The following is an 18062-nucleotide window of genomic DNA, read 5'->3' as shown; positions in this document are numbered from 1 at the left end:
ACGGGGCTGGCCCGGTTTCACTCGGTTCCAGGGACAGCGGCTGCGCCCTCCTGACCGAGTCCCCGGTGCTGCCCTAAGGCAGACGGTGCCAGATGTCAGCCATTGTAACGGTTCGGTGTTATCTGAAACCGAGTGCTATGGAACACCCCTGCTGGCAGCCCGAGAGCGATTAGAGCCCTCTGTGGGAGTGTCCTGCCTGGGGGGTGTCCGGGCAGCTGGAGGCGGTGAGGTGGTGGCAGGACCAGTGCCCGCCTGGCTGATGGTGGCACGGAGGTGCAGCTCGTGGTGCTGTGCCTTGTGTGTGCTACGGTGTGTGAATGTTAGAAGGGGAATGGAAAAACCCTGTACATTATAAAAGCTGCAGTTGTTTGCTGACAAAGCCAAGGAACAGCCCAAAATCCCCCATCTCCTGCTTTCCTTGTGAAATAAGTAAATAATAATGTAGGGTTGTTTAGAAGACAAAGGTTGGGTGAGATTTGAATGATGGGATTTCTCTTCCCAGAGAGGTAGCTGATGGTTTTAAGCATGTGAGACCAACAATCTTCCTCCTACTAAAATTAACAGTTGTAAAGGGGAAGTTGGAGAGTTATGGAAAAAACACCTGGGAGAGGAGCAGCAGCATCCATCTGACACAATGACCTGAGCCTTCCCTGCTCCCCAGCAGGCAAGGGAGCCACACCATGGTTTAACAGACTGTGCCAAGGCCAAAGGCCCCATCCTAGACCTGTGTCCACCATCCCCTCCCTTCACAGATGCATCCAAGCTGATTCCAAGAGAAACAGGCCTGAAAAGGGGTTGCCAGTTACAGCAAAGGAACTCAGCATCTGGATCTTAGCACAAAGACGTGGGCCCTACACTGGGATGGCAGCAGTTCTGGGGAGATTTGGGGGGTGGGAGGCCTGGGCCCCTCGGTGGTGCTGGAAGGTGCTGGGTGAGGCAGTGCTGGGGATTGTTTTTGGGAGGATGGTGCCTTTCAGCCCAGTAGAATGGGGCACTAGGGTGATCATGGCAGGGTAATGGTGTCTGGCTCCTCAGGGTGATCTGGAGCTCAAAGGGGGAACAGGGTGTGAGATGGTGGATGGGCTGGTCTGAGGGTGTTTGTGCTTAGCCTGAGGTACCCCATCTTTTATTCTAAGCACCCATTCAGCAAACACTCTGTCTTACAAGGCCTCTTGAACAGCAGTTGCTGGCTGTCCTTCCTACTGAAACAGGGATGAGAGCCCTGGACGTGCTCTGAGCAGTGCTGAGGAGCCTCAGCCATCACCCTCAGCTGCCCTTGGTGAGGTTTGTACCCTGCTCTCCCAGCCCTGGCCTGGGGGAGGTTTTTGAAGCCCAGCCCTGCAGGGATGTGCTGCTCCCTCGCACGGGCTGTGCTCCATGCAAGGGTGCTGCAGTGCACCAAACAGGCCAGGCAGGAACGGGGTCCCAGTGCCATGGGGACCACGCTGACAGGAGGGCACAGGCTGTGCTGGGCCAGTCTGCTCACATCATGGGAGGAACAGCATCATCCCTGCTCCCCTCTGGTGCAGAGGTAGGAGTATGTGTTAGCCAGCTGGCAGGACATTTAAATTTCCTCCCACCCCCTAAGCCAGGGTCTGTAACTGCTGCATAGAAGAAATACTCTATGGCACATCAGCCACGTGCTGTGAGTATTCCCGAAGATTATAGGATTCTTTCAAGCAACATGTTTTTAAATAGGTGAAATCATGATGCCAGGGTGGCCGGTGATTTTCCAAATGCTGAGAATTCTCCCCATCCCAAGCAGCTGCAGAATTATGGCCTGACAAAAACAAAGTAATCCCTGCTTGTCCCCAGTTGTGAACTCCACTTTGCACCCAGGCTGGTGCAGTCACCTGTTCCCCAGAACTCTTCAGTGAGACCCCCAGAGCTCAGGCAGTAGCATGGGGTGCAGGCAGCTTCCCCAGGTGTGTTTTAACTTCAGAGAGGCCAGGACAGGGGCTGAGGGGCTGCTTCAGCAGTTTTGGGGGGTGGCCTGCAGGCCCACAGGGTAAGGCCCAAACCCACTCCCTTTGGCTCTGCTCAGTGCAGTTAGGGCAGGTGTGGCAGGGGAGGGAGGCTCATGTACTTACAGCAGCTCAGGTTCAAGTCAAATGCACACACAGGAGCTCCATCCTCCATCCCAGGTGTTTTGGTTCTGTCTCACAAAACTAACTGGCAAATGCCTCCGACAGAGCCAGGCCCAAACCAGCAACAGATGCAGCCAATTACAGCTGGGCTTTCATGCCAGAACACGATATGGACATCTGGCACTGCATCTCCCTGGCAGTAGTAGCTGAGTACATGCTTTTGGGTTTTTTTCTCCTCCTGAGCCACACATTTTCTATGGTGAAGTTGGGTGGGATGGTTTCTCATAAGGCAGAGGCTACTTCCACAGTTGTTGGGTGGCAGATCCAGTTTTCAATCCCCTCATTTAATCAGAATGCTGCTCCAATTGCTGGTCTTAAATGCTGTAGTAGTCACTTGTCCATCTTTATCGACTGTGTAGGCTACAATTATCCATTACAAGTTGCAGCAGAACCTTTCTTTTTAATAATTAACAAACAGCCCTGGGTAAGTGCATTAAGTAGATGCAATGCTGGAAGGGAAATAAGCTATCCCTTCTTTCAGTTAAAAAGGATATCCTTCCTTTTCAAGCAGCAAGACTTTGAGCCTGAGCTGAAATTACCAGTTCTTGGTGGCAAAGTGGTTGTAGTGTCAAGGGGTGAGAAGTCTCCAGTTCCCTGTTCTGCCTCAAACCCTATTCTGAAAGTGGCCAAAACAGAGAGAGGGTTAAAGGGTGAGTGGATGGGAATAAAGAGCACAGGCCAGGCCTTGGCCAGGCAGGCAGTGGGCACAGTCCCCAGGCAGCCCTGAGCACAGGCTGTGCAGCTGGGTGCTGCACTAGGAGGTCACACGCTACTGCCATTTCCTCCTCCTGTTCTGAGGGCAGCGCCTCTTGTCATGCCCCAGCCTGATCTTCCCTGTGCCCTGACAGCCACAGGGCAGCCTGGGCAATGCCAAACCACAGGAGGAAGCAGGTGCTGCTCCAGCTCCTGGCACAGCCTGGGAGATGCAGAATTCCCTGCCTGAGCTGCAGAGTGGACACTCCAGAGCACCTCCCCACACAAGAACAGCCCAGCAGCAGTGGCATCATCCAGCTCCCACTCAGTGTGCTGAGCATGCCACTGAGAATTGCAGGCTGTCAGGCAAGGGATCAGACTGGAACCCACAGTGCTGTGGCCATGCTGAACTCACAAATCCATTTTTGTTTCCTTACTGCAGACAGGTTCTAGCTACACCTGGCTGCTCTCAGCCAAGCCCTGCAGGCGCATGGAGCACTGCTTTTGCATGGCTACAATTCACAGCCATAGACACAGACAGGATTTGTATTTAATTTTTTAATAAATACACTTTACATTAAAGAAAAAGGCCTTCAATTTGCAGTTTCCACACAGAGGGCAAGAGGAAAAAAAAAAAAAGAAAGAAAGAGACAAAGAAAGATTAAAAAACTTGAACCACAAAGGGCAGAGGGGAGAAAAAGGGCTCAAACTTCAACCCCAGATTCCCATGTCTTCAGGAATAGCAGGCTCTGACTAGGCCCAGCCAGGATCTCAGCCTCCTACTATAGCTGGTACCACAGCACAAACTGACATTGGCAAACACCCCAGGGGCTCTTCCCTGGAGCACAAAAGCATCTGGAACACACTGGTGCATTAGCAGGTGTAACACCTGGAGTTCTTCTTTTTCAAAAATAAAATCATATTTAAAATAAAGATATTCTCACTCCTCAACGATATTAGAAACCATGATCCTCTTATTTCACTTAGTTGCATAAATTTTCTTTTAATTTTAAACAATTTTTCTCCCCAAACCTACCCCATGGTACAAGGTACTACAGGAATACAAAGGTCTCCCCTCTTTACTAGAACACTTGCCTTTTTTTTTCTTTTTTTTTTTTTTTTTATAAAACTATTTCTGTTCTTTAGGAAAGAACTTTATACAAAGAAAATATATTGTGAAATATCTTCAGAAGTTTCCTTGAAGAGTCATCTCAGCCTAAAATGAAAAATAAAATAAAAAAAAAAAAAGGCAGAGAGAAATGAGGCCTAGCCCCAGGTCTCTTTATTGAGACTTAGCCCCGAGCCTCAAACTGACTCAAACCAACATAGCGGATCGCAGGAGATCCTCAGGCTGTCCCAGGAAAACAGGGCTGGGGTGCTCAGTGGGTTTCCAATTTGGTCTCTGGTCTCCTGCTGGGAAGGGAGCATCTCCTGCTGCCCACAGCCCGGCCCCGGCGCTCCTCACTCGTTCAGGGACAGGATGATGTCGTCCTCCAGGTCCGAGTTATCGGAGCTGTCGGCTGCAAAGGACACACGTGGGTTATGCTGGGTTGTGTCACCCCTGCCCTGCACCACCAGTACTCCAAACTGCTCAAATGCAGCCAGGAAATGTGCACCAGAGCTTTCCTTCCCTGCTCACAACAGAGGCTCAGGGAGAGCAGCTTTACCAAGTGCAGCTCCTATGAGCTGGCAGGTTTTCCCCAACAAGGTAGGGAGGACACCAGTGAGCTGCCTGCACAACTTCCTGTGCACAAAAAAGGGCAACAGCTCTTCACACCAGGGGCTGGACAGATGTGGCAGTCGTTCCTCACAGCTGGACAGCTCCACCAGCCTGGCCCCTGCATGATGTGCACAAGGTAATTCCTTATGCAGTGAGCTGGACCTCAGTAAGGTGGAAGCAATCCACACACTCCCAACTAGAACCTTCCTCTAGTAACTCAGAGGTTTCTGTCATGAATTTAACTACAGGTCACCTCTTAAAGGTGACCTGCAAATTGTGCTTTTCCTGGTTTTCTTCATTGTGGTACAGAATGAAGACATGAAGGGATTTACCAGAAGCAATCACACACACATACACACACTTGCTTTTTATCTCAAAACATAAGATCTCTCCTCCCTCAGCTGTGCAAGAGGGAAGTGGTAGCAGCTCTGGCAGCAAGAGGGCTCCTGCCTTACCTTAGAGGTGATGTTGGCTCTTTTTCTTATGCGAATTCATTGGATGCAGCAGATAACTGGGTGTTAAAAATAGTTAAAAAGAAAAAAAAAAAAAGACACCAAGACTTCCACTTAGCCATCTCAGAAATGGTGGATTTCTAAAATGCCTGTTAAGGTAAGAAAGACCTTCTGGGAGGTTCAACCCCTTCTCAGATGCTATCCTTAGGGAAAAAAAATCACAGGCAAGCAGAGAGGGCACAAACCCTTTCCCCCAACCCTCCTCCCTGAAGATCAGCCAGCTGCCTTTGCACTGTGATCAGCAAGGGATGCTCCACCTCACCATCCATCAGACTGAGCCTAAGCTCAGGGGTCACCAGTGCTCCCAGAACAGCCACAGCCACCCTGGGGAGTCAGAACACACCAGCCAGTGTCCAGCAGCTACACTTCCACAGTAAGAGGGAAAGAAGCACAAGCAAGATAAAAATCCAGAAACTCTGGAGAAGAGAAGCTGGGAACGTTGGAGTTTTAGGGGGTTTTTGTTGTTTTGTTTTGTTTTTTTTTTAACCCAGAGGAAAGCTTTGAGAAAGGATGTCCTCACTAATCCCCAGTTCACCACACAACTTTCCAGTTCTGAGCTCTGTGTCTGAAGTAAACCTGACTGCAATTAACTGCTTGGCAATACAGTCTGCACAGACCTGCCTGGAAGTGGCCATTTTGGATTATGGAAGAAAAGAGGAGTCAGAATCAAGAGTCAGTCATGCTGCTTGCTGGTGAGAATTCTATATATTTCTTCCATCCAATGTCTCGTATACATTTCAAAAATTACACCCACCTGGCCCAGGAACAAGCCCTTTAAAGACCTGCACAATGCATGGACTGCTTTGACAAACAGATCTAATGTCCCCAGAGTGGTAACAAAGGGGCAGGAAGACAAATACAGGTTCTCCATGGATTATTTTAAAAAAACAACTAGAACCTCTTCTAAAGCACAAGAAACCAATGCCACTCATTCTCCTATTTCAATTTTTCCCTGAATTATTTTGCTTTGGCAACACTCACTGTATGTTATGGAGGTTCACCCACAATACAGCAAGAATCTGCAGCAGGGAACACTCTAAATGCACCCCATGCCAGTACTCACCACACTGGCAGTGCATTCCAATTTTTAATTGTGGAACAAGCATAAGCAAAGGAAAATTTTAATTGCTCTTTGCTGGGTGGGAAACAGAAAGAAGTCAGATGAAGTCACAGGAAAGCTGCCACAGAACCCCACTCATCAAACTCATCAAGGGCCACACATGCATCAGCCTGGCAGAGCTGCACTTCCTGCTCTGAGTTCCCAAAATTGCTGCTTAGCAACCTAACAGCCACAGGATGGGCTGGCTGCAGCTCCACAGCCACACAGATCCAAGGTCTGCTCAAGCAGCTCTATCATAAATGAGGTACAGATGTGGCCACTTCATAACACAGTGCTCTGCAGAGCACGCCAGAATTTTCTGTCAAGTAGCCCCTGGTTTGTTCCAGGAAGAGTTAGTGAAATGGCCTGTACATCCTGACCATGCTGCCCCTTGGACAACTCAAAGTACAGCACCCCAGGTGCTCTCTGAACAGCTTTTGGCTCTGCATTCCCTGAGGAAAAATGAGTGGGGTTCTGTCACAAAGATCCCCAAAATGTTGCACTGCAAGATGCCATTAATGACTGAGCTGTGCAAATATCTTATATGGCCCTACAGTATAAACCTACTTCCTTCTGGAGAACATCAGTGACCCCACAGAGTAACTCTGGCAACCTCATGTGGCCACGTCCTTAAAAATGACTGAGCTACATTGCCACAGAAGACAGGGATGAGCCTGCCAGCCACATCACTGCCACAGAGGGGCCTGGCATGCTTCATCCTCCAGCTCACTGGCAGGGAAGACTGATGTGAGAGCTGAGATAGGAATCAATCTATCACTGCAGGACTTCAAACACCTTGCACATTTTATTTACTCATCCTTACCTTTTAACTGAAGGTAACTATATTATGTCCATTTTTCAGCTTGAAAATTAAAAAATAACTAAGTGGTGTGGCTGCATATACTGAAAAATTGTGGTGCAAAAGAGGGAACAGAATGTGATGTCACAAATCCCAAGCCTCATGCTATCCTTCTCACCTTCTTTCTTGTGAAGCATTTTTCCAAACATTGCTACATAAAAAGTTCAGAGCTTTCTATGCACCCATACACACACACACACACTTTTTTTCAAATAACTGTATTTGCAGAATGCCAGAAAAAGAGAACAACTTAAATTGTATCCCAAAAGTTATGTTAGCTTCAGAATCGCCTAATAAAGGAAGTAAAGTCAGAAATGCCATGTTGGCATTGCACTTTAAGCAATGACAAAAGAGAAAGAACAGCACCAAGGATCAAAAGTGCTTCTCTGTCCTTACAGGCTCACAAGAGGCAGAGAGGACTGGTGAGGCAAGAGTTAAACCTGTGTCCCCCTGAAGGGCAGGACAGACAAGCAGTCACACAAAGCTTCTGCACACAGAGTCCTCACACATACACACACTCCTGGGAGCACCTGAAGAAAGCAGATACCTCCTTTTCCAGAATGCACAGTTGTTCTCTCACATAAGAGCTGTTTTCACCAGCAGATTACTAAGAGAAACCCCAGGTGAACAAGCATGATGATGGCCTGTCACTCACACCAGCCAGGGACAAGTCAGTTAAGTCATTTCAGAGCAAATTTAGATTTTGCCTCTTTGTCAGGACTTTAAGCAGTAGACATGGGCACCAAGGTGGCCACACACTTACTATCTCCAAGAATCAGCTCAACTTCCTCATCAGCATCAGAATCTTCATCTTCTCCCTCATCTCCCTCTTCCAGGAGGTTGGCAATTTCCTCATCGTCAGAGGGAGAAAAGTCATTTTCTCCATCCTCTCCAGCATTCTCATTGTTCTCATCCTCCTCCAGCTCAGCCTCCAGCAGCTGGTCTGTATCTAGTTCATCAAGGTCATCTGTGTCATCATCATCTTCATCATCATCTTCTTCTTCTTGCTCCTCTTCCTCCTATAAAGACAGCAAAAACAGTCCATTGCAGACATTAAGATAAATGTAAAATGGAATACAGTAACTAAAGAAAACCTATAGTTTTCACTTCTCCCCATATCCAGCCATCAGACATTATAAACACTCTCCCATCATCACCCATCTAAGCACTCTCTGCAAAGCTTCAGAGTATCACACATGCCAGATCACCTGCAGGCCTGCAAAATCTCAACTGCAAAATGCTGGTGCAAACAGGCACCACTGGCCCCATCTCCTCTCCAGGACTGGCCACCAACACGTGTCACCACAATGCAGCCTTGAGAAGGACATGCAGTGAGACCTGTTAATCCAAGGCTTTGTTGCTAGTCTTGTGCAAACTGCTTTAAGTTTCAGCAGGACCAAAAGCTCCACTTGACATCAAACCACATGCACCATCAGTCTGTCATTGCCATTAAGATGAGGTATAAAATGTAGGGAATGATACTTTTAACCTAAGCCAATCCTTGAATCACTCAGCTTCAGATGACAGAACTGTTTAAGGCAGCTCAGAAGCCTCATCTTTGGTATTTACCTGTGGATCAAGATCTTTACCAAACCATCAGAATTTGCATTCAGTAAAGCAACTGAATTCCTCATTGTACAGACAAAATCCAGAAATCTGTGTGTAGTGGATGAGACTGAGTGGGAAGGAGCTGTTTCATCTTTTTCCCAGACAAATGCCATCCCAGGCCAAGCTCCAGAGCATTCCAGGACTGAAAGAAAAGCTTCAATCCACCTGCACATCTCCTCAGCCACAACCTGTTTCTCTAACACAATGTTCTCAGCTCATTCAGTCCTAACTGTCCCTTTGTTTCGGGAGGAGAAACGTTTTGCAAAATTAGGAAGCAGTTAAGATGGGTATCTAACAACCCACTTCAAGGGTTCCTTTGGTCCTCAAGCTCACCACACTCCACTGCTTAGAATGCTGCATTTTCACATCTAAAGGGACAGAGGAAAGTCCTTTACTGTCATCTCCCCAACCTACCTTTGCTTCAGTCAGTGCTATAAAAAACCACCACACCCACACAAATCCAACATCTGTCACAGGCAAAAGAAATAAAGAAAGTCAAAAGGCCTGAGTAAATTGTATTGTTTCTTCACTTGCAAAAGGCAGCCAAGTCCTCAGTGCTGACCAGAAGTGCCACGTTCTTAAATGCAGATTACAGCACAAAAGCAATGGTTTGCTACATACAGTTTCCTTTATGAAAGACTTTATATTAAATATAAAATTAAAACCAACCTCTTTTAAAGCCTGTGCTTATTTTAGGAAATTACAACTTTACTTTGAGTTAATGAGTCCTCAGATAAACAGACTTAATTGTATACACACTGGGAGAGAAAACATCTTACTTGCAGTTTAGTTTTATGCAGTGCCATACTGGGTATAATCTTCCATAAAACATACTGAATTGAGTATAAAAGCTTTGACTTAATAATTTGTATTTCTTTTTGTTCTATGCAGTATCTGCACAGAGACCAATGTCTTAAATTTTATTACTCCATTCAGAATCTAAAAGCTGATTAAAAACTGAAAAAGCAGGAGAGTTTATTTTCTTTTTGCAATGTCTAAACAACTCTGAAGCAGAAGAGAGATACCAATTTATTCAAAAATCTTGGAAGTATTAAACCAAGTTTCTCAGTATCTAGAGATAGAGACACACCTGTAGATATTAGGGGAAAAAAAAGTACTTTGTCTCCAAGATCCATTTAGAGTCCATGTAGGTAAAACTTGAAGGATTCTGAAATGAGTTAGGTCCCCTCTGTGTTTCTACATATGTGGAATTTCTGAAAGTATTTTTTTCCTAAATATCTAGTCCACAAGGATTCAAAATGTCAAAACCACTAAATTTGATTATGTTTCATACATAATGTATTTCTTGGAAACTGAATTACTGTTTCATCAACATTCTAATTCAAGCTTAAGGCAAGGCTCTTATACCAATGTCACTGTTCAAACACAGGATGAAATGAAATACAGTTGTGTAGAGCTAATAATCCTTCTAGCTGACAAGAGTAAGAGCCAATTACACAGAAAGGTTGTATATTTAGCTGCAAATTAACTTTGAAGGGTTATATCAACCAGTGAAGAAAAAATAATTGGTGAAAATACAAACAGAAAAAATGAAATATTTCCACTTTTACCATTTAAATTACTTAATCTGAAGTTGGTGATTAGGACCAGGCCACATTCATTTAAAAACCACCTAAGAACAGTAAGATGAGATGAAAATTATGGTAAAATTTGTTGGTAAAACAGAAAATAATGTGTAACTCATGCTCCAAGAAGTCACACGTGCATGTGAGTGTGACACACGCAGTGACATCCTCACAGAGCTGAGGGGTGACACCTCACAGGGCTCAAGAGAAGCATCTTCATCAGTGAGGAGGAAACCTGTACCTTGCCATGTTCTGAAGAACCCACACATCACTTGGACACTGTGAAGCCTCTGCTAAGCTACAGGCAAATAAATTCTGGCTCAGTTTGTGAGCCAAGCCAAGCACCAGCTCTGCAGGGCCAGAGCAGCATTCTGGAGGAGATGGCTCCACGGGGACAGCTCCCCACACAAAGCACCCAGAGCTTCTGCTCCCAAAGCCAGCCCTGAGACACACAGCTGAGAAAGGGGTGAGGGGGTGCCAGGTGCAGTCCAACACCAGCACATGTAAGTGATATCCAGGCTGCTCACGAGGGCTCAGGCTGAATCCTCACGAGACACCACAAGGTCTCATGTAAGGGATCCCTACACAGAGAGAAAATGGCAACCTTCCCCAGGGACTCAAGCACTCTGAGTAAGAGCAGAGAAAAAAACCTTGTGCCACATCGCAAGGAAAGACAAGACAGCTATTCCAAACCTTATCCAGGTTTGTGGAGGAAAAATTTACAGAGCTGTAATAGTACAAGAAAACCTGGACATAAACTTACAGAATCAGAGAAGTTCATTACACAGCAAAGAACTACCTCAAAATCATCTCAAAGCAAATTACTGGTAACTTAACTCTACCACCAGTTTGCTTCCAGAAAGCCAAGTAGATTTGGTTCAATTAATTTATCATCTATAAACCCCAAAGGAAAAAACTAATCAACATCCCCTAATGGAACAGCAGATACTGGGGTGGCTGCACTGGAATTAAAAAAAGCTGCTTGACCTAATTCCTCATATTACCAGTTTTTACAGCCCTTTCAGAGATTAGGAAATACCCTTAGCACTTGTTCAAGCACCATGTGTTTTCTGCCATATTGTTCTTTGTTACTTGTTGGCATGCACTTCATAAGCTTTCATCATCACCAGCTTTCTTACCATTCCCCTTTACCAATCACCTTGCACATAAAAAATTCACAAATTTGTCTTTTTTGGTAGTAAATCTTATTGATACTTGACATACTGGTGTTCACCTCTCAAAAGTCATTCAAAGGCTCAGGAAAACTCCAGTATTTCACTTATTGAACCTGATGCAAAACATGTGTTAGCTAAGCAGAACTTCAACTTTTTGATTTTAACATGTTTCTGTAATGTATTCTAGCATTAAATTCGTACATGTACAAAGTGCTTCCAGGAAGTACGACTTACAGCACTGCAGATCTGCAGTGTATAAAAATACACCAGCCTGCTTTTAAGTACTCTCAAGACATTTTTATAGAGCTTTCTCACATTTCTTGAATCCTAACGTTTATGACCACGTGACCAGAATTTGAAACTTCTCTACTGCAGATTACACAATCTCTCAAATTTATATCAGGCTGGCCTTTAGTTGCCACAGGAGACCCCACAGGTCTTTTTCAATTGTTGGTATTTGGGTCTGAAATTTTGATTCAGTTTTGAGATCTACAGGTCACTGACTTTTTGCTTATTTTACATGGTTTCAGCAGTTACAAAAAGCTTCATTTGTTTGTCTCACACCTCATTGACTTTTTCTTCCTCTCCTCCCATCAGCACCTCTCACCTCCAGCTGCTTTCCAGCAACACTTCCTCCCTCTGAAAACACAATCTTTATTGCACCTCTCAGTTTGAATCATGCTAGATGGTACTACTCTAACTATTCTTATTTTCACCTTATCTTTTCGCTATCTGCAGAACAACTAATCAATGTTAGTAAAGCTTTTCCCACTTTTCCCTTCAAATGTTTCAGCTCATATTTAATTCACTTCTGGCTACCTTTAGACAAGGTAGTGGGACCTTTAGACACATCTGCTGGTCATATCTGCTTCTAGCAGTTGTTTATTTCATCTAGGTTTGTTTTCTTTTTAAAGAAATTCACATTTCCCATAGTCCCATTCTTTTGGTTAATTTATTTGTAAAGAATTTTTGCAAGAAAAGCCTACTGGTTTACTTTACCCTCCTTCCCCAAGTTTCTCCTAGAGCAAATTTGTAACTGCAGCCATCTGATCCCTTCCAGATTATCAGTATTATTTTAATTACTCCCCATTGCCAAGCTTGGGAAGGGGCTTTGCTTTCATAAAAAAGGACATATGACCATTGTTCAAATACAAGTGTAGGAATGTTTCACCCAGAGGAGTAAGATAAATTACTAGAACAAGGAAAGGCTTTCTCCACAGACAATCTTGTCATATCTTCTGACAACTGTACTCCTTGCTGAGTACCATGTTGGTACTTCCTGAGCCTTTGCAGTGCAATTCCCAAGAGTGACCATGCTGCATTTCAGTCACTTAAGAGTTTCTATCCAGTTCCTTTCCCCCAGCCACTTCTTAACACTCCTGGACAATGTGTAGTGGAAAAAGCTTAAATGTAGCCAGCAGACTCCCTGGTGAAGCAGGTAAGGATTTTCATCTCCTAGATTACCTAGTGTCCATCCTCCCCCTCAGCTAGCAAACCCATAATTCTTGTTATCTACCAGTAAATCAATTCCAAGTATTCATCTCCTTCACACTACAGGGCTGCACCTACTTTTACCTTCTTGGCTACTTCAGGGTTAGAATTTCTACTTCTTCTTAGCCATTAGTCACAGAGCTAAAAATGTAGAAGCCTGGGAAGGTGCAGAAGTTACCATATGTAACAAGCAAGGACTCTTACCATAGGCTGCTATGCAGGTGTAGGTATATGCAGATTTAAAACAGGAAACAGCACACAGCGTACAGAATGTCAGAGGCAAAACATGGAGTGAAGAAATAAAAAGCAGTTAATCTCTTAGTCTGTGTAAGTAGATTTAGCTTGTCTAACAATGACTACTTACCTGTGATGAATGACAAACCATCCATGATACAGACAAACAAAAGCTTCAAGGGAATGGGGCTCACATGGCTCAGGAGGTTCAGATGGGGCTCTTTTGAGGTTTTGCCTATGAAATGTTTCCATTTCAGTCTGTCTGCAGCTGATGATAATCAACCTGGCTCCAGTCACTGCCCTCTGAGGCATGTGCAAGCCACCATTTCCCAGCTGGTAACTTCCTTAATGCTTGGGATAAAGGGGTTCTAAGGTGACTTATGGTATTGTCTGTGCTGCAGGGCTCAGAGGTAATGTAACGAGTACAGAACTGGGCACAATTTCTCAATATGCTTCTTTTCCTTTCTCTCATTGATCTCACACACTCACTTACAAAAATAAATTCATTCCTTTAATTCCATGACAAAGAACAATACTGCGTAAAGGAATTTAAGAATTTGGCAGGTAAATGAACTCCCTCTCTATGGACAAGAATTTGTTCCTTTATTTTCTCAAGCCTCTGACTGGCATTTCTCATCACAGCTGAAGCAGCTTTTATTTACTTGGATCCCAGCTACTGTGGGAATTCCAGAAAGATGTGTTAGGCAAGAGGAAGGATATCTTTGATTTATGTCATTGAAGAGGCAGAATATGTTTTTATCTCTGCTGAAGCTGTTTTACTCCATAATACTAAGTCTTTCCTTCTGGAAACTCCAAATACTTATTTCTTTCCAAGAATTTCTTCTGTTTGCACTGCCTGAGAGCTACTGAAAATAGATTCTGAAACAACAGAACAGTCTAAAGTAGTCACAGTTATTTGCTACTATCTAAAAATGTGGTAAAAAGTACAGGCACTGTTCTTTTAAATATCAGTTTTGGAGGATGCCTGCTCAAAAAATGTGTCTGTTATATAAAAAGGTCTTTGATAGAAACCACTCTTTACCTTCCCAGCTGCAACTAAGCTCAGAGATTTCTATGAAGGTGTGCAACAGACACATATTTATTATCATTTAAGACATTTGTCTGGAAACACCCATTCACATTTTATTCCTGAGTAAGGTCTGAAATCAAACCGTAGCTTCAAATATTATAGGAACAGCTCCTAAAACAAACCCTTACTTTAGAGTCCCTGGTGACAAAAATCATTCTAGTCAGCTTAGAGTGGCAAAGCACCACCATGGTCTGACGAATCCCAGATATCTGTGCCAATGTGGATTAGGGTTTGTGGGGTCTTCCCCAGGCAAGTAAGCATTCACATGAAAAAACAAACCAACTATATCAAACAACAGCAATAAAGTACAGTGGAATTGCTGTTGCAATTACTGTTGCAGGCACACAGTGGGAGAATCCTAAAATAAAAATAGAAACTGGGATCACACAGACATAGAAAGCTCAGGGAAACATTCTTCACCCTGGCTAAACCATATGTTAGAATAGTGATTGTCTTTGGAGTCTTTATTGCCTTATCAACAAAGCTTATTTCCCATCACCTGGAATTCTCTAAACCAATGCAAAAAGACAAATTACACACCTACCATCAACCATTTGGATAGCCCAGAAGCACTGCAGGATAATTAACAGTTCTTCAGGTCTGGCAAAAGAAGTAGAACACTTTATAGGACAGGGACAGCTAGGTGAAGCAACGTGCTACTGAAGCCATAAATCTCTCTGAACATGACAATAACTGAGGACACTACTTGAGCCTTACAGATGCAACATCACCCACATGTACCACAGAGAGAAAAAGAGGCCTTAAACAAGTAACATGGAAAGAAAAGCTGAAACAGGGAAGTAAAAATGAAAATCCTAAAACCCACTCAGAAGATCACCTCATCCCAACTTCAGTTTCACAGTTTTGAGTCTGTGTTCCCTTGGTTTCAGCTTTTCTGAGCACAGAATATTTCTGAAGTCTCCTTTTCTAGCCCATGGCAGCTGCCATGTGCCATTTCCTCTGAAATTCCTCATCTGCCTCACTAGAGAAGATAGTAGATTAACAAGGGAAACAGGGGATACTAATCAGGCAAGAAAGAGAAGTAAGAATAAAGCAAGCTAACAACTAAAAGATGGTCCAAGATCTGTATCAGTAGCTCAGACACCCAACTTATTTTCACTAAATCTAACTGAAGGAGTATATCAGAACAGTGGCAAATGCAGGAGGAAAAAGAGGAAGATCTTGCAGCCATACTGAAAAATAGGAAACATTTACCTTTTTTCCCTGTATGCTGAATACAATTTTGCAAATACTTATGAGTAAGACTGCTGGTTATTAATGGACACATTTGGATACTCACACAGAAGTGAAATAATTAACAAAACTCATGGAAATTAAAGGCAGGAACATTGGTATTTTTGGAGTAAAACACCCAACCAAAGAGCTTGCAAAAACTCTTGTTAAGCTTGTTATATCCTCTCTTTCCCTCAGTGCAGACCACAGAGCATCAACACTCACCAGCATTTGCTCTGTTTAACAAGGCTTGACAACTCTGGCCATACCTAGGGAAGGAGCCTCCCAGGGATCCCACTGGACAGGCTGCTACAGCAGCAGGGAGGAGCCAGGCCACACTGGTGCTGTCCTCAAGCATTTCAACCAAACCCACAAACATTCACTGCAGCAGTCCCATGCTCAAGCCACTGAGTCAGCCCCATCACTTAATTTGAGGGCAATTTATGTTGCAGATCAGTTGATCTTAAAAGGATGGTTTGAGATAGGAGGAATAACATAGATGTTTTGTTTCTTAAATTACAGAAGGAAATGAAAGATATCTGTAGACTAAACACCCCTGCTAGATTCATATTACAGACTCTCAGTCTTTGCTTTTTGAAAAAGCTGTCATGGAGCCATCAGCTGACATTAGTCAGAACCGGAATCGTGAGGCATCAAAATTAAAAAAAAAAAAAGGCAGATATTTTTCTCCACAGTTCTTAACTCTTAGCACAGATTTTAAAGCTATATCATTGTGCATCACATGACTTCTGAACAAAGCTTCCCTATCAGCCACCCCTTCTATTTGAGTACTCATTATTTTCTATTTTCTGTACTGAGTACGCATCACTTTGTATCTTCTGTGCAGGCAAAAAAAAGTAACCATGGACCCATGTAGGTCAGATATAAAAACCCAAATATACATCAAGTCAAGGTGTGAAGAGGTAGGGATCAAACAGGTTAGTTTCTACTTCACAAACCTTGACCAAAAAGACACCATATTCATGTTGATTCATATGCATTTCCCCCCACCACCACTTCCATGAAAGATGAAGAAAGCATCCTCTTTCAGCCAGAAAGGGTTTTAGAGTATCTGTCAGAAGTTCCAACAAGTTGGAAATGTCATACCAAATTTTTCAAAAGCTAAATCATAGAAACTAACTAGGCAAATACTAAACACTTACATATGTGTGAGGATATGCACACAAACAAAAATCCTTCCAACAGGGAACCTCTCACCAGACAAGTGTACCAAAGAGATTCTGTCTTTATTCAGGAAAACCTCTGTTCTTTCTAGTTCAATGTTGGATGTTTCTACAGAGACAAAAGCTGTATTTTGTAAACCTAAGACAAAAATAAACCAAATGAAAAAGCACAGAAGAGCTGTGGGACAAAGAGCAAGGGGCTCAGTTTATGTTTGGCTATGTTTATACACATACATTGAATTGAATTTGGGTTCCTAAGTGTTGCTTATATTAAAACCAAATCTCTTCTACTAAAGCAACTTGGTTGTAACCATCCCTACAAGGTGCTGTCAGGAAACAACTACAGACCCCAGAAACAGAGACCATAAAAAGCAGCAGTTATGCAATACCAACTAATCACTCTTAGCTTGCAAATCAATCCAGGAGCAGCTTTGTTTGAACACTCCATCAGCTTCACAGAAAAGCTTTTAGCACACTTAGATTCTGCCTGGGGCCACCTCTATTTGTAAGACAGAACGTGTCCCCAGTCACATCTGATGGATGGCAGATCCCTTATCTCTGTTGGGTACCTGGTGTTACAGCCTGGAACCATTGACTGCCTTGCACAAACACAAATCTCCCTTAAGTCAACACTTAGCAGTCATTTTGCAAAGCAGTGCCCTGACAGCTGCTAGTTAATCATTGTACAATGAAGAACTATTTCTGCTACAAACCATTTTTGGAGATTTTATAAAGAAAATATGAATACTAAAATATAGTGAAAGTGAATGAAAGCAGTGGAAGTGGAGATAGAAATAGTAAATATTGCCCAGGGCAAGCACTGGATGGCTAGGATGTAGAAAGGAAGGAGGGAGCAATAATCTTTCCTCCCTCTTCATTGCTTCCCAAGAAATTCTATTCTTCTAATCTATTCAATCTAGGGATAGAAACAGTGACCAATGATTTCAAAAGAATGCCAAGACTTCAACTGCAACCTTGTAGCACACTCAGTGGCCAGGAAAGCACACTTCACACCCAAACCAGAACTACTGCTTTATCTTCAGAATTACATTAAAAAATCATAATAACAACAACTACTCACTGCAAAGAAAGTTACTCTGAGACCTGCTCTCCAGTCTTCTGAACTAGAAAGTACAAGTTCTAACCTAGCAACAGGAAGATTCAGAGATAGAAAGGATAGCACAAATCCAACTTTCCACACAGTGGGAAAAAACCCCACCAAAGTATCACCTTCTGGCATTCTTTGGAAAAAGGTGAAGTCAGCTTTTCTCTTACAGGACATACAAATGTATGATTTACAAGAATGCAGACACCAAAGAGCAAAGACTAATGCATTTTACATCTTTAGGGAACTGAAGCATAAGGTTTTTGCCTGTCCAAGAAAACCCACAAAACACCTGATACCCACAAAGTTACAAACTGATTCTGTTG

The 18062-nt window shown here is 43.6% G+C and overlaps 1 protein-coding gene across 3 annotated transcripts in view; it reads right to left on the bottom strand.

The window, feature by feature from the left end:
* Positions 1-3388: 3388 nt before the first annotated feature.
* Positions 3389-18062, bottom strand: part of DCAF1 (DDB1 and CUL4 associated factor 1) — a 47625-nt gene continuing 32951 nt past the window's right edge. For all 3 annotated transcript variants that reach the window (XM_064432330.1, XM_064432331.1, XM_064432332.1), the window contains exons 23-24: positions 7794-8049; positions 3389-4360 (exon numbers count right to left, since the gene is read on the bottom strand). In XM_064432330.1, the coding sequence (XP_064288400.1) occupies positions 4302-4360; positions 7794-8049 (315 nt within the window). In that variant the 3' untranslated portion in view covers positions 3389-4301. The remainder of the gene's footprint in view (positions 4361-7793; positions 8050-18062) is intronic.

The sequence above is a fragment of the Passer domesticus genome, chromosome 9, assembly GCF_036417665.1.
Source record: "Passer domesticus isolate bPasDom1 chromosome 9, bPasDom1.hap1, whole genome shotgun sequence".
NCBI classification, from domain to species: Eukaryota; Metazoa; Chordata; class Aves; order Passeriformes; family Passeridae; genus Passer; species Passer domesticus.
Note: the sequence above shows the minus strand (reverse complement) of the source record. Positions and strands in the feature narration are given on the sequence as shown.